Source organism: Phalacrocorax carbo, chromosome 3 (genome assembly GCF_963921805.1).
Source record: "Phalacrocorax carbo chromosome 3, bPhaCar2.1, whole genome shotgun sequence".
NCBI classification, from domain to species: domain Eukaryota; kingdom Metazoa; phylum Chordata; class Aves; order Suliformes; family Phalacrocoracidae; genus Phalacrocorax; species Phalacrocorax carbo.
In genome coordinates this window covers 128,361,832-128,385,176 of record NC_087515.1, presented here as the reverse complement: position 1 = coordinate 128,385,176, position 23,345 = coordinate 128,361,832, and the positions used below count along the sequence as shown (strand labels likewise).

General features: G+C 54.7%; 1 protein-coding gene across 2 annotated transcripts; it reads right to left on the bottom strand.

Annotated features, from left to right (window-relative positions):
* Positions 1 to 4,113: 4,113 nt before the first annotated feature.
* CCDC25 (coiled-coil domain containing 25) lies at positions 4,114 to 23,304 on the bottom strand. Of its 2 annotated transcripts, none has more exons than XM_064448380.1 (9): positions 23,162 to 23,303; positions 18,846 to 18,893; positions 17,975 to 18,014; positions 10,908 to 10,959; positions 10,003 to 10,078; positions 9,330 to 9,433; positions 8,012 to 8,214; positions 6,822 to 6,867; positions 4,114 to 4,429 (listed from the first exon to the last, which is right to left on the bottom strand). In XM_064448380.1, the coding sequence occupies exons 1-9, from the start codon at positions 23,184 to 23,186 to the stop codon at positions 4,400 to 4,402; spliced, it is 624 nt and encodes a 207-aa protein (XP_064304450.1). In that variant the 5' UTR covers positions 23,187 to 23,303; the 3' UTR covers positions 4,114 to 4,399. The 2 variants fall into 2 exon arrangements, with proteins under 2 accessions (XP_064304450.1, XP_064304449.1); XM_064448379.1 differs by having other exon boundaries at positions 4,377 to 4,663; positions 23,162 to 23,304.
* Between the last annotated feature and the right edge of the window lie 41 nt (positions 23,305 to 23,345).

Below are 23,345 nucleotides of genomic sequence, written 5' to 3'. Positions count from 1 at the left end.
CCCACAGATGCGTGCACGCGTGTGCAAGCGTGCACGTGTGCCGTTGCTGATGGGGACCCCGCTCTCCTGCCTCCCACAGCCGCGCTCCCCACGTCCTTGGCAGTGAGAAACGGGGCTCTTGGCTCTCCCCAAACCGGAGCCCCCCTCCCCCCCCGCCCTGGGGAGGGGGCAGGGTCGCAGCCCAGACCCCCACCACAGCCGGGAAGGCGCGTCACTGCTCCGCTCCGTGCCTCAGTTTCCCGAACTGGGCCCTGCGGTGAGACGGACCCCCAGTGTCAAAGGGATGGGTGTCACCTCCTCTGCGACCCAAAGCCAGGGTCCCCGAGGCCTGGCTGTGGGGGGACCCCACCAGAGCCGGGGGTGGGCGGGGAGGGGGCGCAGCCGGTACCAAGAGCATCACGGTGCTGGGGAGAACAGCCAGCCCGGCCCCACCGGCCCCATCCCCTCCGCCGGCGGGTGCCCCAGCTCGGGGAGCCCCGTGCCCAGCCCTGCCCAGGGCACAGGATCCCACCGGCCCGGCGGTTTTATTGCTGTTGGCAAAGCAATTTCCTGTTTTCATCGCAGAAACAGCCCGGGGATGGTTATTAACACGGGCCAACGTGGCCCCGGTCCTGGTTTGTAGCTGCCGCGGTTGGAGAGGCAGCACAGAGTGGGGGGTGGGGGGCTCTGAGCAGGGGGTGGGGGGGGAGCAGAGACCTGACAACTCATTACATGGATGGGGTGCAGGGAGACAGGCCCCCAGGCAGTGGCTGGGATCGCTGGGGCTCTGGGGATCAGGATAAAGCCCTGAGCCCCCCTGCCCCGAGGGGGTGCTGATTGGGGGGGTGGTACCCCAACCCAAGCTGGTGGGCCCTTGGGGCCGTGAGTGCCACACCGCAGTGTGCGATTATCACCGGAGCCGGAGCCTCGGCCATGCCCAGCACTGCTCCGTGCCTCAGTTTCCCCCAACTGGGCAGGTCCTGGCCATGCTGTAACCCCCACCCTGACCTCCTCAGCCCTTCCCAAACTCCTGCGTCCGCGGAAAGCCGGAGCACGTCTGGCAGGGAGCGGCCGCAGCGTAACATTGGGCAGCGGCTGTGCTGGTGTTTGTGGATGGGCGGCCGCGTCCTCCCCCGGGCCTGCGAAAAATGTGCAAAGGCATGGGTTTTCCCTGCCTGGTACGGGGCAAAGCTGCGCTTTCCGGGCGGTGGCGAGGGTGGGCGATAGGATTTCAGAGCTGGGAGCAAAAGGATTAATAAATAAACGAGGAGCGGAGGCGGGGAAGGGCTGGGTGGGAATTGCTGACGGCAGCCGGGAACGCTCGCCTTCAAGGGGGTTATTCTTGGCTGCTGCTGGCCGGTGGGGTGGGCACGGAGGGGAGCGGGACGGCTGGGCTGCACGGCCTCTCCCCGTCCCTGTCCTTCCAGAAGGGTTGTCCTAAACAGTCTCGTGGAAGGATGGCGTGGACACAGCACCTCCTGGCCCCATGGCAGCATGGGGTGCCCAGGGACACACAGCCCCATGGCAGCGAGGCACAGGGTGCCCAGGGACACACAGCCCCATGGCAGCCATGCACAGGGTGCCCAGGGGCACACAGCCCCATGGCAGCTGTACACAGGGTGCCCAGGGACACACAGCCCCATGGCAGCCATGCACGGGGTGCCCAGGGGCACACAGCCCCATGGCAGCTGTACACAGGGTGCCCAGGGACACACAGCCCCATGGCAGCTGTACACAGGGTGCCCAGGGTCACACAGCCCCATGGCAGCTGTGCAGAGGGTGCCCAGGGTCACACAGCCCCATGGCAGCGAGGCACAGGGTGCCCAGGGTCACACAGACCCATGGCAGCGAGGCACAGGGTGCCCAGGGTCACACAGCCCCATGGCAGCGAGGCACAGGGTGCCCAGGGACACACAGCCCCATGGCAGCCATGCACAGGGTGCCCAGGGACACACAGCCCCATGGCAGCCATGCACAGGGTGCCCAGGGACACACAGCCCCATGGCAGCTGTACACAGGGTGCCCAGGGGCACACAGCCCCATGGCAGCCATGCACGGGGTGCCCAGGGTCACACAGCCCCATGGCAGCCATGCACAGGGTGCCCAGGGACACACAGACCCATGGCAGCCATGCACAGGGTGCCCAGGGACACACAGCCCCATGGCAGCGAGGCACAGGGTTCCCACAGTCACACAGCCCCATGGCAGCCATGCACGGGGTGCCCAGGGGCACACAGCCCCATGGCAGCCATGCACGGGGTGCCCAGGGTCACACAGCCCCATGGCAGCCATGCACAGGGTGCCCAGGGACACACAGCCCCATGGCAGCTGTGCTCAGGGTGCTGGGGACACATGGCCCCAGGGGACAGCCATGCTTTGGGACGTGTGGCCCCATGGCAGCCATGCACAGGGTGCCCAGGGACGCGCAGCGCACAGACAGTGATGCACAGGGTGCCCCCGGGGACACATGGCCCCCAAGCAGCGATTCTCAGGGTGCCGGGGATACGTGGCCCCATGGCAGCGATCACACAGGGTGGTGGGGACACACAACGCATGGGCGGCCATGCGCAGGGTGCTCTGGGACACGTGGCCCCCAGGCAGCGATGCGCAGGGTGCCTGGGGACACGCAGCCCGCAGGTGGTGATACGCGGGGTGCTTGGGGCCACGAGGCCCCACGGCAGCGACACACCCGGTGCTGGGGGACACACAACGCCCGGGCAGCCATGCGCAGGGTGCCTGGGGACACGCAGCCCGCAGGCAGCGATGCGCAGGTGACATCGGCCATCGATAAACGCCGCAGGACGCCGGAGGCGCCGGGCGGGCGCCGCAGCCAAGCACAACAGTTTGCAGCTGCAGGGCTGCGGCCGCGGGCGTTGCTGATGGCGGCGCAGCTCAGGACCGGCTTTCAGGTCGCCGGCCCCAGCCAACACCCGTGAAAGGGCCCATTGATGGCGGGGAGGAGGGAAACCCGACGGCGTCGAGTCTGCAGGGTGAGGTGGGGTCCCTCCAGCTCCTCGTCCCCCGCCCTGCCCCACGGGGGCTTCCTGGACTCCTGCCTTCTCCCCTGCCCCTGCCAGGAGCAGCTGGGAGGGGGAGGAAAACCAGTCGCTGCACCGTGCCTCAGTTTCCCCATCGGCCCCGGGGTGGTTCACCCCCACCCAGGCCCTGGGCCAGCTCACATGCCAGGTCCCTAAAGCGGTGGGACGCTGGGGAGAGTTTGGGGTGCCTTAGCTGGAGTCCCCCTAGATTCAAGGTCAGCCTGAGGCGAGACAGGACACGAGCAGCAAGAGGATGCACAGCCTGACCCCCACTGGGGAGAAGCAGTGCCAGAGGCAGAGGGGGCTCTTCCCCCAGCTCCTGCGCCGCCGAGGCTGCAGCCAAGCTTGCGGCATCGAGATGTACCGCAAAAACAGAATTCCCTGGACTTTTGCTGTCCCCGCTCATGGTCCGTGGACCCTCACAGCTCCGCTCCCTCTCAGAGGTGCGAGCGCAGCAGGTAACTCCCACCTAGCAGCACATTTACCAGCATGGTATGAATTTAATCGTGACATGTATATACAGGGGCTGCAAGGATTACCGTGACTGTTTCATACAGGCTCATCCACAAAATCTTACAGAGCTCTGGCCGAGACAGGCGTAGATGCTGCGCAAAGCTCAATTCTTCACAGACTTCTCTCTCCAGAGAAGGTTTCCGAGGAACAGCCCAGGAATTGCGCGTAATTTAAAAGAAGATACGCCGTGGGGCTATTCTTATTCTGCGCTAAAGGCGCAGATCAAGTAGGCTGCAACAACAGCCGAGCTCAGTCTTCATCATCTGTAGCTCTGTATTTAATGAGGAGCCACCAGATTTACTGCCAGCACGGGCCGGGGCGGTCTGCAAGGAAGCTGTGAGCTTCTCCAAATTTACACCCCGCAACGGCAGCGGGGTCCCCCAGCTTTGCTGACCGCCGCCAGCGCGAAGAGGGACGTTACGCAGTCAGCAGCGTCGCGCTGGGGCTCGCGCACGTACCGGCGACGGCGAGTTAACGGCAACCGTTTCCGAGACGCTCCGCTGCCGGGCCAGCGGTGAGACAGCACGGTTTGGTGTCTTTTCTTTAAATCTCATTGGATACAAAGCTACACCAACCCCTTCCCTAGAATAAATATTATCGTCTTTATCGAACTGAAAGTCAATTCTCTTCCTTCCACCCACGTCCCTGAAAAAAAAGAGATGCATGTGCAGGCATACAGGTCTTCTCCCTTCAGAAGGTGTCCGTGGCACAGAGCTGGTCAGGCTGCCGGGAGAACCAACCAGGTTCTGAAGAAATGGCGTCAGAGTTCACTTTTTTGGGTGTTTTTTTGTTTTTTGGCATTCTTAGCGATGATGACATATTAAGACATCCCAAACCACCTCATGATTGAGAAAGGAGAGAGACTTTATTTACATAAAGTCATCCGAATCGTTGCCATCCTGTGGGAAGAGAGACAAATCAGGACCATTGTGCACATTCAAACGGAAAATGGAGAAGCGGTGCCTTCAGCAGGATTTCAGAGCTGCCATTTATTGTGGTTTCCTGCCGTTACAGTACAAACACCACGAAATCAGACCAAACGCACACAACGGCAGCTCTGAAGCGGGAAGAGCCCTGAGCGAGGCTCTGCGTTGTGAAACCGCAGCGGCTGTTTGCAGCCCATCTGCTGCGACCTGGGAGGAACCAGAGACCAGGTCCACCAGCAGCCCCGCGGACCATCGCCGGATCACAACCTGAGCTTCTTTCCAGCTCGGGAGAAGGAAAGCAGTCTGGCATCACGCGGGGGTCAGGTGCTGAGCGGAGGAGACCCCCTGCACAGCATTTCTGCCATGCCTCTCCCCGGCAAGCGTCACTGATCGGGCACAGCCTGCTTGTGCCTGTCAGGAGACGCTCGTACTTCAACCCAGTTCAAGTTTCAAAGGGGATCTGCATGCCAACCAGGAGGAAAAATCAAGAATTCTTGAAAACCACACGCTTCTCTAAATAGGTAGTCTGGGACTTGGATGCAAAGGGTGGATTTTAAACTGAGAGTCACTCAGAGGGGCTCCAAGACCTGTTTGCCCAAGGTCCCACCACGGAGGAAGCTGTGGATGCGCCAGACCTCAGGCAAAGCACAGGTGCATCCAGTGCATGTCAGGACCTCTTCTGAACTTCAGCCCCCAGCCCTCCTGTGATCATTTTCTCATTTCCCCCCTGCTGGCCTGTGTTCCTCCCTGCTTTTGCTCCTTCTCCATCAGCCTGCAGCCACGCTATGCTGCTCCAGGCCCCGGGGTGACGCCTGCTTGCTCTCTGCAAGCACATCCCTTCAGGCTTCCTCTTCTGGCCCTCAGCACCTACGCTCATCCCTCCCCAGACTGTTGTCTGTACATCTCCAGTTTACCTCCTGTTAAAAATATGCATTTGCCCCCCCTCCCTTCACAGAATCCCAGACTGGTGGGGGCTGGAAGGGCCCTCTGGAGCTCACCCCGTCCCACCCCTGCTGGAGCAGGCACCCCCAGAGCAGGGGCACAGGGCCGCATCCAGGCGGGGGGTGAATGTCTCCAGGGAAGGGACCCCACAGCCTCTCTGGGCAGCCTGTGCCCCTGCTCTGGCACCCGCACAGGGAAGGGGTTTGTCCTCATGTTCAGGGGGAGCTTCCCGTGTTCCAGCTTGTGCCCGTGGCCCCTTGGCCTGGCGTTGGGCACCGCTGAAAAGAGCCCGGCCCCATCCTCCTGACACCCACCCTGCAGATATTTATAGGCACTGATGAGATCCCCCCTCAGCCTTCTCTTCTCCAGGCTGAACAGACCCAGGTCTCTCAGCCTTTCCTCACGAGGGAGATGCTCCAGCCCCTGATCCCCTTGGCAGCTCTGCCCTGGCCTTGCTCCAGCAGCTCCCTGCCCTTCTTGCACTGGGGGGCCCAGAACTGGCCGCAGCCCCCCAGATGTGGCCTCACTGGGGCAGAGCAGAGGGGGAGGAGAACCTCCCTCGCCCTGCTGCCCACACGCCTTTCCATGCCCCCCAGGACACCGCTGGCCCCCTTGGCCCCAAGGGCCCGGTGCTGGCTCAGGGTCCCCTCGCTGCCCCCCAGCACCCCCAGGGCCTCTCAGCAGAGCCGCTCTCCAGCAGGTCCCCCCCAGCCTGTGCTGGTGCGGGGGGCTGTTCCTCCCCAGGGGCAGGGCCTGGCACTGGCTCTGGTTGAATTCCCTGAGGTTCCCCCGGGCCCAGCTCTCCAGCCTGGCCAGCTCTCGCTGGGTGCCAGCACAGCCTCTGGTGCATCAGCCGCCCCTCCCAGCTCGGTACCGTCAGCGAACTTGCTGAGGTTACGCTCTGTCCCATCGTCCAGGTCACTGATGGATCTATCAAACAGGGCAGGGCCCAGCACAGACCCCTGGGGAACACCGCTAGTTATGGGTCTCCAGCCAGACCCTGCCCCAGTGATCACGACCCCCGAAGTAACAAGGTGGTACAGGCAGGTCATGGTTGCCACCGGGGAGACCTCCTCCGCTCACGAGCCAGGTTATGCCCAAACAGCTCCCAAGAAGAGTCAGGTCTGGTGTGTGCCTCCTAAATCTCTACTCGTTCTTTGGCTTCGTGGGAAGGGGACCGGGAGGGCTGTGCACACACTTCCAGCAGCACAGGCTCCGTCTGGCTGATGTACAGGCAACAGGGCCCTCTCCGAAAGGGGAGGAAAGTGGCAATGCCCTTCAGGGAGAAGGGGTGACGGAGACGTGCTCTGTCATGCAGGAGCCACCAAAGCCAGACTGCAGTGTGGGAGCTGTGCCATCACGATCCCGCATTGAATTTCAGCCGTCTCTGAAAGGTTTTCTGTGGGCATCAGCCGGCACTTACCTGATTGGAGGACATGTTCTCAGCCTTCATTAACGATGAGTAGCTCCTGGAAGGGAAATGACATTATCTTGCATGACATGTTTTCAAAACCCACCAACAGTGAGGTGTTTTGATAAAACAGGACCGAGTCCCAGAAAAACACATTTTTTTTCCTTTCTGAACTCAGGCAGGCTAGACAAGCACTCGCTTCTTCATCCTCTTTGGCTAATTAAAACAACCTGAGAAAGCCCAGGCACTACGCAGACTGCTTCTCCACAGCTTTGTTCAGGAACTACCAGCTAGATCATCCCAGGAGGTAGAAAATCCTTTACTTTGGGGGATGGCCAAGAGGCAGCTCTGGGGCAAGGTTAAATAAGCAGGCAGGCCCCTTGTTCTGCAGCACAGACATGCCTGGTTTAGTTTTCAGTCTCCTCAGCTTAGTTTGCTTCTCTAAGCCCTCTTTTCTGAGCTTCCCATGTGTTGAATTACTCAGGAAATCCCAGAGTTTTTCAAATTCTGGTTTACGCTGTCATTTACAGATGAACACGACTCACTAAGGCTTAAAAGTGAGCTTTTGGGGCCAGCCAGCAGCTGTGTCCAGCGCGTCCGTACAGGGCCGTTGGTACTAAGGAATGAGCTCACTCACGCTGCGGCAAGGACAGAAAGGTCAATGTGACATTTCAAAACACCGTGCCTCATTCTGTGTTTAAAGGAGCGTGCGACTGAGGATTCACACACTGTAGCTAATGTCAGTGATGCAAGAGATGGCCGAAGAACTCTAGCGAAGGCTCGGTGCTTTCCGAAGCCCGCGCAAAGCTGGAAGCAGTTGCTGCCATCCCTATGGCAGAGCGAGCCAAGCGGCTTGCCCCATTTCACCCGAGTTAGGAACAGGTTTGAAAAGACACAGTCCTTTCTTTTAACAATGGTTTAACATCCAGGTTTATTTTAGGAAAAAAATGGGGAAAACGCATTTCATAGGATCACAGAATGTCCCGAGTTGGAAGGGACCCACAAGGATCATCAAAAGTCCAACTCCTGTCTCTGCACAGATTTATTCTAAAGACAAAGGAAATTGCTGGGCCATGCAGACGCCCACGCCAGCTGAACACCGAGGGCCGACTACTAAAGAGAAACTGCTGACCCACGACTCCCTCCCAGCACCGATGAAAACTGCACAAGTTAGAAGTTGGCACCACAATTTTATTACTTACCTAAGTTCTTCCAGCTCTTTCTTCTTCTTCATCTCTTCCTTTTCCTTCCGCTTCATCTCTTGGATCTGGGCTTTTTTCTCATTCCTCTCCTCTCTGTCCCGGGCTTCCTTCTCAGCAGCCAGGTCTGGGAAGCGCTCCACTTTTGTCTTCTCTAGCCGGTTCAGGATCTCATTCACCTTCTTCTCCACTGTCAGCATTTTCACCTTTGGAGTGCAAAGAACTGTGGTCCTTATAAAAAAATACTTTTATTCTGGCACTTTCTCAATGGAAAGAAAACACCCTATTTCCACTTTACACATGGCTGGATCCCACAAAACCAGACGCTAAGGAAAATCGCCGCCACCGAGGCCTATTCAGCAGGTTGTGTAACAGCGGAGAGAGGCCCCCTCCCAACACTCAGAAGCACATAGCTAATAATCGTAAGCATTGCTAAGTACATAAGCATTACTAATTTCGTTTCTTGGCACATGCTTCAACAAAGAGGCCAAGAGACAAGAACCAGCCTCTGCTGATTCCTGAAGAGGTGGCACAAGGTTTCTGGGGTCCGTTTTAGGAGAGAAGCTCACGTGCTGCTTGTTGACTGCAGGGTTTTTAGCATTTCTTGCCCTGGTACAGACCGGTTTTAAGCAAACAACGGCATCTCTAGAGAGCCTCTCTCCCAGGAGCCAAGCTACTCAACCAAAATTTAAGCATAACACTACCTGGGGACACTAGGTCAGGCTTGGCAATAGCTTAGTAGACTGCTTTGACCCTACACCAAAGCCACGCAGCTCCGCCTTTTACCAGGTTTCACAAATTCAGAGGCAGCACCAGGGCGAGACAGCTCTCAGAGCAGAGACAGCAGAGCCAACCCAGCAACAGACATCTCCAGGACCCCACGCAGCCCTGCTCTGCACAGCAAGTTCAAGTCCTGAGCCCTTCCGGACGTGTGATTATACTACTGCCTGTGAGCTGATCTGAAGTGACTGCTCATATGCAGGCCCTTCAGCTGCAATAAGATGATTTCCGCAGAGATAAATTCAAGCGAATAGCACAGCCTGACGCGTGACACCATTCGGCGTCAGCAAAGACTCATCAGCTACACCGTGCCGCAGTTTAGAAACACGTGCTGTGCAGGCTACACTATGCTGCAGGCTGACGATCAACCATGGGTTTTCAGGTGATGTTCAGGCAAGACCAAACATGCCCCGGGATCTCTCAGGAGCAGACGATTCCCTGGCTGTAGGGCAAACGCTGAAGACAATCCACCCAGCTATAAATACGGAAACGTTAGAGTCTGCCGCCAGGTCACCGTCGCTGCCTTGCAGCAAACACTCACATCCTTCTGCCTGTGAAAGCCGATCTGCCCCACATCCATATCCGCGGTCTTCTTCAGGTTAGTCCACGGCGTGTACACCACGTTGACGTTGTTCATCTTGCAACCTAGGACGCAGGGGAGAAAGGAAGGAGGGAAACATTGCAGTTCTCTCCCTGCTGCAGGAGGTCTCAGCGCCTCCCATGCGCACGGAAACCGGCAGTTATTCTTGTCACAAACATTACTAGCTAGGCAAGAAAGAAGAAAACAGAGAAGTCCTTCCAGTGTTACAGTGAAATGGAAGAACACCACAACATCATTTTCTGCAGTAACACGAGCGCTGCGGCAGCGTTAACGAACTCCAGATGGAGACCGTCCTTGCCAGAGGAGCGATTCCTATGGAAGGGGGCCCCAAGGTGGTGTTAGAGAAGAGACTGCACGGCCTCCCTGGCTCAGCCAGCAATACGGAGGCACAAACGGGAATTTCGGAGATTTAAAATCCCTCCTTATGAAAGCATAAGAGGCAGCCCCAGCAGCTGCAAGCGACATCTGCTTCCCGTAAGACCTGCAGGCGCAGGCTTAACAGAGAGCACCACAGCAGAAACGTCACAAACGTTTTGATCCCAAAAAACACACACTCGTGAGGACCAGAAACGTCACAAGCACCTCATGCCGATCTCCTGGGAGTCAGTATTACCTTGAATGCTATTCGCCTTCACTAGATGGGCGCAGTCTATCAAAACTTCTTTAGGAATGTCATCCACTGTCTGCCCCTGTGAGAGAGCAAGGCAACGTGAGCGGCTTGCGGCGGGGGGCTGGGGGGGAGAGAAGGCTGAGGGGGATCTCATCAGTGCCTATAAATATCTGAAGGGTGGGTGTCAGGGGGATGGGGCCGGGCTCTTTTCAGTGGTGCCCAGCGCCAGGCCAAGGGGCCACGGGCACAAGCTGGAACACGGGAAGCTCCCCCTGAACATGAGGACAAACCCCTTCCCTGTGCGGGTGCCAGAGCAGGGGCACAGGCTGCCCAGAGAGGCTGTGGGGTCCCTTCCCTGGAGACATTCACCCCCCGCCTGGATGCGGCCCTGTGCCCCTGCTCTGGGGGTGCCTGCTCCAGCAGGGGTGGGACGGGGTGAGCTCCAGAGGGCCCTTCCAGCCCCCACCAGTCTGGGATTCTGAGACTGACGAGCACACAAATACCTGCCATGGCCAGGACGCAGGGCGTGATGCTCTGCAAGCACACCCAGGACCTCTATGCTCCACATTTTTGAAGACTGGAGTCTTCCGCAGCATTTGTAAGGAGAGGCTTGAAGCACCACGAGTGATTTGCACCCTGCTTTTCCCAAAAGTATTCTCCCCATTTGAGTGGGGTGATGGTTCCTCGACACACACTTGGTGTCAAGCCAGGAATCAATTGTTCTGTTGGGCCACATTAAAATTCCCACTCCTCCCCATATTATTTGGTAATGGAGGCTGTAAATTCAGTCTCCCCACACCAGTGGTTACCTGCACCCTTAGGGACCCCCGCAGGCTTTGCACATGAGCAAAGAGAGTCTTCTTATGCGGGTGGATGTTAATGTTTTTAAATATACGTCACAGGATTACCTTGTGTAACCGAAGGTACACGTGTGCTGACGAGAGTTTATCCACATGAAACCTACAGAATAAAAAAAAAGCACATTTAACGGAGGATGAGAGATGCTGATCTGTTCTGAAAGATTTACTTCCTAATAAGTGATGAAACAGCCACTCCACGGACGACAAAAGTAGAGAAACATTCATTATACACATGCTTAAAAGCAGGCAAGTGATTGAGCCCACCCTTCAAGGAACAGCAGTCCTCTCAATGGGAGAGTGAAAAAATAAAAACCTCCCTTTTTTCCCTTCTAAATGCTATACTACATGGAGGCAACACTCACAGGATGAGCCCATGCATGTGGCATTTTGGTCTATTTATCCATAAGAGAAACAGCAAACTCATGACCCCTGCAGCAGGTGCCACTAGTTACGCCACGGACATGACTGGTCTCACCCCACAGAGCATCTAAACCAAACCCCAGTTTCTCAGCGGTCAGCAGAACCGTCCACGGAGCCCCGTGCTCTGCCGCCAACAGCAGGAACAGCGCCGGAGCTTGTGGCTTCAGGGGGTGCCAGTCCCGATGGCAGGGGAACACCAGTTCTGTGTTCACTTCATCCACTCCCTCTGAGATTTCACAAGCCTCGATCACCCCCCAGACCTCTCCCCACCAGCGGGAGGAGCGCTCTCCTCTCCAGTCCCTCCTGACAGCACGGCCGCTCAGCTCCTCGATGGCTTCAGCTCTCCAGACCTCTTCTAACCTGACTGTGTTTCTACCTTTATCACCTATTTTTAAGCCCTGCCCCGATCAATGCTCACTCCAACCCTGCAAACTTCCAAGGACAGAGCGGGGGGAACTGATCTCACCTCCCAACCTTTCTTTCCACCGCTTTCTTTTTAATGTAACGAGACCTTTTCCCTTCCTGATGCAAGACAGAAAATGCTCCAGCACCAACATACGAACTCTCGCTCGTACCTCCTGAGCCTCCTGCCCTCGTTCCACTGGATCCTCCTTAAGCAGGAGTAAGTCTAAAAGGTGCCAGGCACTGTTAGGCTAACAATTCCCAGGAGGCCTCCGCAAGAGGACCTACGGTATTTCGTTGAGGTGGCACTAGGGTACGAAAAAAAGCAACACGGATGGTGTTGGTGTGAGCCACAAGATACGAGAGATGGGGAAAAGATGACTTTCGTGGTTCAGGCAATTTGAGGATGCATTTCAAGGTCGCTACTAAATAACAGTATAGACATACCTTAAATTCTGTAGTGATGGGACAAACACGAGACAGAAAACGAATGCGATACTGCTACAACAAAGCGTTGTTGAGCTGAAGTACAATCTCTTCTGCTAGAACAGAAGAAATACTCCCCTGCCAGTTAGCTGCCTGCTGACAAAACGACCTCTACGGGGCACGTTAGCTACTACCTGTTCAAACCTACCGAGACGCCTCAGCTCGTCCCGGCAAAGCCACCCTGAAAAGCGAGAAGGAGCATAACCCACATTGTGATTCTTGCTACAAGCTGTCAGCGAAGGAGAGGGCAGCAGCTGCAACACATCTGCCTGTGCGATAGCGCCTGAAAGCAAGCTACCTCCTTCGTAAACATCTCACAAACCTCCTCGGGATGGAAGCTTTATGGACTGATCCAGCCAGCAAAGATGCCACCAGCTGCTGCTGACAGGATCGGGAACTCCCCTTCTCTTGGATTTCTCTTCTGATGAGATCTTACGAGCCAAAACCAACCCACACATGTCAGAGCGCTGCCTTTTGCCCATCTGGCCACAGCTCTAGCAGGTCTGCTTGGAGCAGACCCAGCTTTCACCCAGCAGGAATCACAACATCAAACTCCTCTGCTCCTGCTCACCGGCTCCGACTCCCGAGACAGCGACAGCTGTTTTCCCGGACAGGCCAGCGCTTGCCCACAGCGCACGCAGCGGGGACACGGAGCACACACAGAGGAAAAGGCACTGGGAGGCAACAGGCAGTTTTCTCTAAGCATAGCATTTACTATTGCTCAGAAAACTTCTGGCTCCATCCCCAGGCCCCGTCTGGCTGCTCCATGATTTCACAGGTTTGTGCCGCCGCTCTCCTCATCCTGGTAGTCTTTTGGTTTTGCTGGTTTCGCTTGTCCGTGCACGGGGATATCCAGGAGCTGCTACTCCTGCTTGACTCGGGAGGTGCTCTCTTACAAATACCTGGCTGCCTTTCCCATTTAACTCTGCCCATTTCCCAAACACACTAAGAGCAACAGCAAGCAAGCACCTATATTCTGAAAGACAAACATCTGTGTGTGGAGTTACTGCTGCTCCAGCAGCTCCACGCACAGATAAACCCCAAAAAGCTTCACGAAGGGACCAGCTCTTATGATGAACGAAGCGAGGGATGGAGGGTGTCAGGGACTAGAAACTTGTCTCAACGTTGCTGGCGGGCAAGTTTCACTACTAAAGCCCGATCACTCCGGCAGCTGAGCAGAACGGTTTAATCACCAAGGTCGACCCGGCAGGAATGTGCACCCCGTTATCTCGGAGTGCTCGTCCTCCGCGCGTATGCCCGGGCCCAAGGCCGACTGGCAACATGCGGGGGGGGGCTCGGACCCTCCAGAACCTTCCAGCGACAGTACCGGGCATGCGCCCCACCGCCGAGTGGGAGGCAGGGGTACGCAGAGCAGTTACTGACTACTCAAGAGAGCAACCTTATAAAAGGGGAAAGCAGCGGAGACGACGGGGCGTGTTCTGGAACATCCCCCCCTCCACCGGCTCCAAAGAGGCATCGGACGCCTGGACTCCCCCTGCGCCCAGGCCGGACGGACCGCCGCAGATCCGTGGTGATAGCTATCGCGACAGCCCCGCTCTCTCCCTCCCTCTCTCCCTCTCGTTCCCTTTTTCACCTTTTTTTTTCCTCTTTCTTTGCTTTTCTCTCCTGTATCTATTTCGGGCCAAATAACACGACTTGGCACTTGACTCCGTTTTGAGTCTTAATTCTGTTCCCGAGAACGTAAAAGGAACCTGGTGACGATAATACATTGGCGTTAATCAGAAGTTAAGCCCAGCCGCCCCCAACCTCCCAGAATTATCTGAGGCCAGTTGGAAAGCAAGGGGGTTTAACCTCTGCCAAACCCAACAGTGGGTCGTGACATTTTAAATTGCCGTAGCCGGCAGGATTCTCGGAGAACAGAAAGTGCAATATTAATGTGTAACCTCCTGAGGGTGAATAGGGGCAACTTGGAATATTAAGCTGTGGCCCCCTCAGGGCGATATCGCCCCTTTGTGTTAAGTAAGATGGCCGTTCAGAGGGCAGTGGATGCCGGCGATTACGTCTCCTCACTGGTGGAAGGGATAAATAAACTATACGATCTTTTGGCGGCACACCAATCTCGTCCCTCACCCCAGGGACAAGATTGGGCAAAAACCCATTGGTTTCAACCGCAGGGTGTGGTAGACAGGATAAGGGTGCTGCAGAAAGAAGCGGAGGTTAGACTGGGGAAAGGAAAAGCTATAATCTGTGCAGTACTGGGAGCGAGTCCGGCAGCGGCGGTGGAAGATAAGAAACGGCGGCTTTGTCAAGCCGCCGCCATAACAGACTCACTGCAGATGGTCACAAGGTCACTGCAGGCGCAACTGAAGGAAAAGAAGCAAGTGTTGGAGGAGGAGAGAAATCAAAATTCCATATTAAAGGAGGAATTGAGGATTAACTCCTGAGGGAAGCGGGGACACTGGCGGAGGTAGAGGTGAAGCTTTCGGAGAAAGGGATACGGCAGGTTTACCCTTAGGGAGACTTGCAGAAGGCGAGGGAAACTGTAGAAACCTCCCTCGTGTATCCACGGGTTAAAGCAGAGCATTTGTATAAGGACGATAACGATGATCGTCTTCAAGTTCTACGGAGGAAGAATTACGGCCGCTCTAGGAGGGACAACAACCCCGGACCATCCGCGGTCGGGAAGGAAAGTGTGGATGTGGGGGGGATGTAGTGCAGGAATTAATTCAGTTTTGGCAGAAGGGACCAGAAGGTCCTATCCGACCGACTGGGTTTTATTCTAGAAGTTTTAAGGATGCCCAAAAGCAATACTCCAGCTGGGAAAAGGTTTGTTTGTAGTGAGCTTAGCCCTTAGAGAAACGGAGCAAACCATACACCAACAACCTATAGTTTTAAGGGGGCACTTAAGGTAATTAGACCTGTGTTAGCAGGGACCCCTCCCCCTGACGGGGTGGCCCAAAGGGAGACTGTGAGAAAATGGTATGCTAAAATTGAACATTACTGTAGTGTTTTTTCCGTCACTGAAGGTGCCCCAAAGGTGTTAAACATATAGGAAGAAGTGACAAACGTTCTGGACGAGGGTACCCCCCGCCTTTTGTTGTTAAACTTGCTCCACCCTTTTCAGAGGAGCTGCGAAATGTGTGGTTCACAGCCGCCTCTGCCAAGCGAGAGGGTCAACAGTGGAAGTATTGGGCTGTGGCTGTTAATGTGGGTACCAAGAGGGAAATAATAACCAAAGGAGAGTGCAGTGCCCAAGCGGGAGAGCTAGTGGCAGTACGGAGTGTGTTACCATCGGGGCCGTCCCCCCCGTGCTCGCTGGAGCCCTTACTAGGCATGCCTGGAAGGCTAAAGGTGCCTGGGGAAAGGAGCACAAACTTAACACTCGCTGGATTGTCCCCTCATTTTAACTGTGCAGACGAAGCCCAAGCAGGGCGAGTCGATGTTTTGTTTCATTTCACAGGAGACCTCCGTGGGAACGAGACCGAGCCTGGTAAGATCAACATTTGATTGATGTAACCATTTGTGGTTTTGTAATCATTTTTTTTAACATTTGTAAGCTTAGGCTGGATTTGCAGAGCAGAATGTGAATTTTGATGTTTGGGTGTATCGTATGGACTGTGTCCCCTGGATTAGTTACCCCCTCAGAGACTTTGGGGATGAAGGGAATGATATGCAGAATTCTGTCATGCAATTGGCCAAACAAATGGCAGGTGTTTACAACCTCACGAAATGCTGGATATGCAGAGGGCTTTTTGGTCCTTAAGTTGGCCCTGGGTAGCTATCCCTTTGCTGCCGAAACGGTCGGTGAGCAGATACAGCGAAGCGAAAGGAACAAAACGTGGGAAAGCTCACGTGATTCACCATGGCACATAAAATTTCCCGAGAAAGGTAAATAAATAGTGCTTGGCTGGAACACAAAAGGATGGGCCCTTTGTGGGCAACAGCCCGTGCGAGTGGACGTATCAGAATGTAAGCATAGCCGTTTGGGTGGGGGAAGAGCCACATAAAAAGGATGACTTCATACGCCCCTGTGCCTGGGTGAATGATGAGGGATACACGAACGCATTTCCCAGATTTTGGACTCTTACGCTTGATGCAAATCGAGGTGACACTTAGGCCACGATTGTATTTGGGACCAGGAAGCAGGAGCTTATAACTGTAATATTGTGATAGAATAGATTGGCCCCGTTGGAGGGCAACATGGGAAGAGCTTTGTTCAGACAAACCCTGTTGTGAAAACACCACAAAGGAATCGCTGTATTGTTGTGTTGAAAGTGGCCCACTTGGTTTAGAACCTACCCCTTATTTTGACCCTTCACCCCGTGTGGAACATCGGAGAGGACCCTTTGCCAATGGATCAGTGGCCCTCGAGGGACACTGTTGGATATGGGGAAACCGCGCGTATGAAGTGCTGCCAGCAAACTGGTCAGGGATGTGTTGTGTTGGGGTGATCCGTCCCTTGTTTTTCTTACTCTCAGAAACAGGCAGAAATCATTTAGGTGTTCAAGTATATGATTTAAAGCAGGAAAATGATCCAAAATTATTGATCCCTCCCTCACTGATGGGCCAGTCCTGGGGTAAAGGTGTGTGGACCCGCAACGTGGAACCCTAATGAATGGGTTAGTGGTGCTTGAGAACCCATTTACAACCCAAATCGTATTATCCCGCTGCAAGCTGTATTAGGAATTATCACCAACCAAACAGCTGAGGCCCTTGACCTAGTGGCAGATCAGGCAACCCAAATGCAGGCTGCAATTTATCAGCATCACATGGTTCTCGACTACCTACTAGCCAAAGAAGGCAGAATCTGTGGGAAATCGAATGATTCTAATTGCTGTTTAAAGATAGATGACAATGGCAAGGTTGTAAAACAAATTACTGCTGGAACACGGAAATTAGCCCATGTTCCTGCCCAAACCTGGGAAGGCTGGAGTGTTGATACGCTCCCCTGGCTTCCGGGAGGGCGTTGGGTTAAACGAATCTTATTTTACCTACTGTGTGCTCTAGCAATGTTACTGGTTTTGCCGTGTGTCATCCCGTGTTTCATTTAACCCAATGTGTTGTCGCAAATACGCAGTTTGTACCCACGGTGTCACAGGATGGAGTTAAACAAATCCGAGCTGTACATCAGCCTGTGTCACCCACAGAGCAAATTGCATGAACTGTTTGTCTCCCCAGTCTGGTTTTTTTTTAATTGAAAACTGAATTGTTACGGATGTTAGGCATTGGCCTTGTTTAGAGTTGATATTACTACAACGTTTTGGCTTTCATAGCTAAAATCTTTGTTATTGATCTAATCTTTCTGCCTTTCTGTTCTTTCTCTCACCACTGTCTCTATATTCGCCACCAATGTTGAGCCACGGGCTGGTGTCAGGGACTAGAAACTTGTCTCAACGTTGCTGGCGGGCAAGTTTCACTACTAAAGCCCGATCACTCCGGCAGCTGAGCAGAACAGTTTAATCACCAAGGTCGACCCGGCAGGAATGTGCACCCCGTTATCTCGGAGTGCTCGTTCTCCACGCGTATGCCCGGGCCCAAGGCCGACTGGCAACATACGGGGGGGGCTCGGACCCTCCAGAACCTTCTAGCGACAGTACCGGGCATGCGCCCCACCGCCAAACTGTTCAACCCAACAGTGGATCGTGACAGAGGGGAATGAATTCAGAATCAGCAGGGTCCCAACACCTGCACCTGGGTCTGCTGCAATCCACCTCCGCCCTGGGATTGCCTCTAAAGTGCTAAGTGGCCTTGGGAAAAGAGACACTCCAGTGCCGGTGGGTGTGAGAGGGTTGTTACAATCCTTCAACTCAGTCGCATAAGGGAAGGCGGTTTGTTTCAGTACCTACCAAATATCTTCAGGCCAGCCATACTTTATTAGGTCTTCATCTGTAGGAATAAAAGTATCAATGAGCAAAGCCCAGGACCTCATCAACAACAAATCGAAGTACGTGACAAGAGCAGGAGCCCTCCCGTTGCTCAGCCGTTTCACGGTGGCTGAACGGAAAGAAAAGGGCTTTAATGCTGCTCCTGCCGGCTCCAGGTATGCCAGGAGCCACCATTTTGGGAGCAGGCAGCGGCTTTGGGAAGCCGGAGGTGACAACCAAAACCCTGAATACACCCCACGTCCATCCCTTTCCACCTCTCTAGCGTTTAGGAATTTTTTAAGTGAAAATATGTTTCTTCAAATACCAATCTAATGGGGGGAGGCTTTCAGGGCAAGTGTTCAAAACAGGGGCACTAACACTTTTCCCTTGGAGTGGGACGCCTGGGTTTCACTGCTGCGGAACCAGGAGGAACAGCAGAACCGTAACCCTCACCGTGAGGAAAAGGGTGCGGGAAACCTACGGAGTACGAATGATCCCTGGAGAGGGGAGAAACGCAGACTGAGCAGGGAAACGTACGGTTGATTTGCAAGATGTTAGCAGACACAACCTGAAAAACAGTATTTTTCTATAGACAGATTTTTTTTTTTTGCACTTAATTTAGTTTTCCCTTGTATCAGAAGGCAGTTACTCTGCCTAGAGGAGTGACAAATGTATTTCTCCTAACTAAAAGTACCACGGTGGGTTTCAAAGGGGTAAGTCAGAATCACTTGCAAGTGCAGACAAGTATTCAAAGAGTATTTCAAGTTAAGACAAAGACACCTTTTCAAAATGACCTTAAATCCCCACAAATCTAAACCCAATCTGTTGGGCATCATTACATTAATGTACTTACTTTCGTACTTATCTTTTCCCATGTAAATGGTGTAAACGGAAGGAACGACTGCAGGATAGAAAGAGAAAAACAAATCAAAAATGGTTTGGACAAATTGTGTAAGGAATGATGAACACACCAGTCTTGGTCACAGAAATTAGGATGAAAACTGCTCCCTCCCACGTCCCTCCAGGGAGGCCAAATGAAGATTGTTTTGCGTTTCCTCCAGATTTTATCCCAAATGCTTCAAAGGACTTTGGAAAGAAGCATTTCCACTGCTCTCCAAGGAAGATTATGCGGCAAGGAACAGCTTTCTGGGCAAAACACCCCCCACATCTAGGTGGTTCAGGTGGTTATCTGAAAAGCGGGTCTGCCCCCTGGTGAGCCATGAGCCAATAATCACACCCTCAGGAGAGACGTTGCTAATTTATTTCAGGGTTGCGCAAGCCTGGGTGCACAGTGGGTTTCCACAAATCAAGCACCCCAAAGCCTTAAACCTTATCATATTTATACAATAGGTCCATACATATTCTACCTAATACATATTCATTCTAATCTACATAAGTTATATATTTGGCACTGAGTCATGCTTCTTGGCTCCGCTTCGGTTTCTTCCACACATGCTTTCCTTACTTCAGGGGTCTTTGGTGGTCTTGATGGACGGGGCATCCTAACTCCTGTTCCACTGAAACAACTTAAAAATATTCTCTCTTAGAAATTCTCACTCACTTTTCTTCCCCCCCAAAAAAACAACAAACCACGCTTGTCATTAATTAAATGAGTGAGCTGATGGCCAAGACATCTCGGCCCTAGCCCTAGATTAACAATGATTAATCAAAAAGGAGTCTATATTCACGCTAACTTAATCACACACAATATCCCTTAGATTCATGCTAACTAAACATATACAACACCCCTCAGATTCATGCTAAGCAACACTCCTCAGATTCACGCCAACTCCTTGTATCCAAGGTGGGGGGGGTTTTTTGCCCTCTTACAAGATTGTACCTGTGTAATTGTATAATCCGTTTGATTAAGCAGATATCTGCAAGCCAGAAAGGCTGACATCCTATTTACAGTATGTGATTAACTCTCTGCGTGGCCTTGAGTCAGACAGCTCATCTGCCTGGCCCTCGCTTCCCCACAGTACCAGAAGTCCAATGTGAGCTTCTCCCAGGTAGCCGGGGAGGATTAAAATTCAATGGAAAGACTGAGGTTGCATGAACAGCAGCTGGTGACTCGTTTGTCTCATCTATGCCTTTTCAGGACACTTGAAATAACGTCCTTCTCTTCTTTAGGGCTCATTCCATCACGCAGTAAAGAAACTGCCAGCTCTGGGAAACCAAACACGTGTCCCTTCAAGGCCAGCAGCCTTGGGGCAGAGGGGCTGGGAAGTGCCCGGTGGAGAAGGCCCTGGGGGTGCTGGCTGACAGCCGGCTGGGCATGAGCCAGCAGTGCCCGGGTGGCCAAGGAGGCCACCAGCCCCCGGGCTTGTGTCAGCACTGGTGTGGCCAGCAGGAGCCGGGCAGGGATGGGGCCCCTCGGCTCAGGTTTGGGCCCCTCGGGACAAGAAGGGCCTGGAGGGGCTGGAGCGTGTCCAGAGAAGGGCAGCGGGGCTGGGGCAGGGTCTGGAGCACAAGTGTGCTGGGGGGCGGCTGAGGGGGCTGGGGGGGTTTAGCCTGGAGAAGGGGGGGCTGAGGGGAGCCCTTCTCGCTCTCTGCAGCTGCCTGAGAGGGGCTGGAGTGAGGGGGGGGCTGGTCTCTGCTCCCAAGTCACCAGTGACAGGACGAGAGGAACCGGCCCCAGGCTGCGTCAGGGGAGGTTTAGGTTGGATGTGAGGGAAAATGCCTTCCCTGCCAGAGGGGTCAGGCCCTGGCACAGGCTGCCCAGAGAGGTGGGGGAGTCACCGTCCCTGGGGGGGTTCAAGCACCGTGCAGCCGTGGCACTTGGGGCCATGGTTTGGGAGGCCTGGGGGTGTTGGGTTGGGGGGTGGACTTGATGATCCTGGAGGTCTTTTCCAACCTGAATGATTCTGTGATTCTATTCTATGAAATGAGAATTCAAAATATGAAAGGATTAGATGCCTGTGGGAGTTAAAGATTGGAAAAAGTCCTCGCTGGACACACAGGAAATGTGAGATCATCATGACTACAGGCACTATCTGTAAGTGTAAAATTAAATGCTCAAAAATAGAGTTGCATTAGTGATGGGTCCATGAAAATGAAGTCCATCCTACCAAAAGAGTAGGGGAATGCCAACATAACCGAGCAGGAGATTACTTCCAACCCATATAATTTAACACGCGCAGTAACAGTGCCACACATTTTAGGCAAACCGCGATAGCCTCGTTATTGTAGACCTCTCCCTGGCAGCACAACTGATTACAGCGTGTCACAAGCCCTCTGCGGAACTGTCAGTTAAAAATAAAGGATATTGTTCACATCATTTGCAGAGTTACCTGCAGCTTGTCCACTCCTCGTACCCCCCGAGTTACCCTATGTGTCTGTCGGGCACTGTGTTTGGCCCTTTTCTCTCCAGAAAAAGGCCCACGTCCAGGAAAGTCTCTCAACTTCTCACTAGCAGCCTGCTCTCAGCAGAAATTACTTGCATCTGAGCATCAGATTAAGTGACCAACACAGCCAGTGCAGCTGTCCGCTGGGTGTATAAAGGGCCTGCCTTCCCACAGCAAAGCAAAAAAGGGTTTTAAACAAATCCCAAGAACAAATTTATTTTAAGAAACATTCACAGACTGTTAAGTCTTGCCTTGCCCAAGGAAAATCAAGCAGCCAGACGCTCAAATCCTTCTCATTAACGAGTGTCACCTCTAGGACTGAGGATAGGAATGCTGTGCAATTCTAGCTTGTGGATACAGTGGGCAAAGGGTGAAAATCATGCTGAAACTTTCACAAGTTATACACTAGTGAAATGACCAAACAGGAATATTCCTGTACCTCTGTATCACCAGCCCATACTGCATCAAACCACAGATTTCTGATGCTTTGGAAGTGGCTACCCTTTTTGTACGGGCAAGCAAAAGAGATCTGCCTGTGTCAATTAAGAATACTAATTAAGGTTGCTGATGATGCAAAACTGGGAGGAGCTGTTGATACTCCCGAGGGCAGAGAGGCCCTGCAGAGGGGTCTGGACACACCGCAGAGCTGGGCAATCACCAGCCATATGGAGTTTAACAAGGGCAAGTGCCAGGTTTTGCCCCTGGGGCAGGGCAGCCCCGGCTGTACAGACGCCTGGGGAGCAGCTCCCCAGGGAGGGACCGGGGGGCTCTGGCCGATGGCAGGTTGAACACGAGCCACCAGCGTGCCCTGGCAGCCAAGGGGGCAGCCGTGCCCTGGGGGGCACCGAGCCCTGCATCGCAGCCGGGCGAGGGGGGGGATTGTCCCGCTCTGCCCCGCGCTGGGGCGGCCTCACCCCGAGTGCTGTGGGCAGCGTTGGGCGCCGCAGGACATTGGGGGTATAAAGGTACTGGAGAGTGTCCCGAGGGGGCCGCAGAGTTGGGGAAGGGTTTAGAGGGGAAACCGTACGAGGAGGGGCTGAAGTCCCTTGGGTTGTTCAGCTGGAGCAGAGGAGGCCGAGGGCAGCCTCATGGCGCTCTGCAGCTCCCTCCCGAGGGCAGGAGGAGGGGCAGGGCTGGTCTCTGCTCTCTGGTGACCAACGCCAGGCCCCGAGGGAATGGCAGGGAGATGTGCCAGGGGAGGGTTAGGCTGGGCATTAGGAGAAGGCCCTTCCCCCAGAGGGTGGTGGAGCCCTGGCACAGGCTCCCCAGGGAGGCATCACGGCACCAGCCTGGCGATATTCAAGCAGCACTTGGCCAAGGCCCCCAGAGACACGGTGTGAATTTGGGGTGTCCTGTGCAGGGACAGGAGCTGGGCTCGATGGTCCTGGTGGGTCCCTTCCAGCTCAGGGCATTCTGTGACTCTATGATCAAAGGAAAAATAATGAGACGATTTACATCTTTTGCCTTCCCTCCAACTTCTGACAGCGGTGCACTTGAGAAAGCTCTTCAGAAGTCACTCACCGATGCTGTTAATTTATTCAAAGCTGTTGTTAACAGCTGCTGAGCGGTTCCTCAGCGCAGGGAACCCCGCAGCTCCTGCAATGACTTTAAACTGTCGCTGATTCCGGCCCAGCCCCGGGGCTCGCAGAAAGGGAGGGACAGGGCTAACGGGGGTGCTCAGAGGGGTGGCGGCTGCGCCGTTACCAGGCGGCGCCGCTCGCTGAGGGACCGGGCGCGGCCCAGCGTTCCCTCACAGAGGTGGGGCCCGGCCCGCCACAGGCCGCCCCGCGCAGGCGCTAAGGCCACTCTCCCCTCACCCACTCACCATTGGAGGTGAAGTAAAACACCATGGCGATGGCGGCAGCGGCTCCTCAGCCCGCGGGGCCCGAGGCTCCACACAGCTGCCGCGACCCAGCTCCGGCGGCGCCTGGCGACGGGGCGGAAGTGGGGAGCACAGCGCATGCGCACGGAGCCACGCCGCATGCGCAGTACGGGGCGAACGCGTTGGC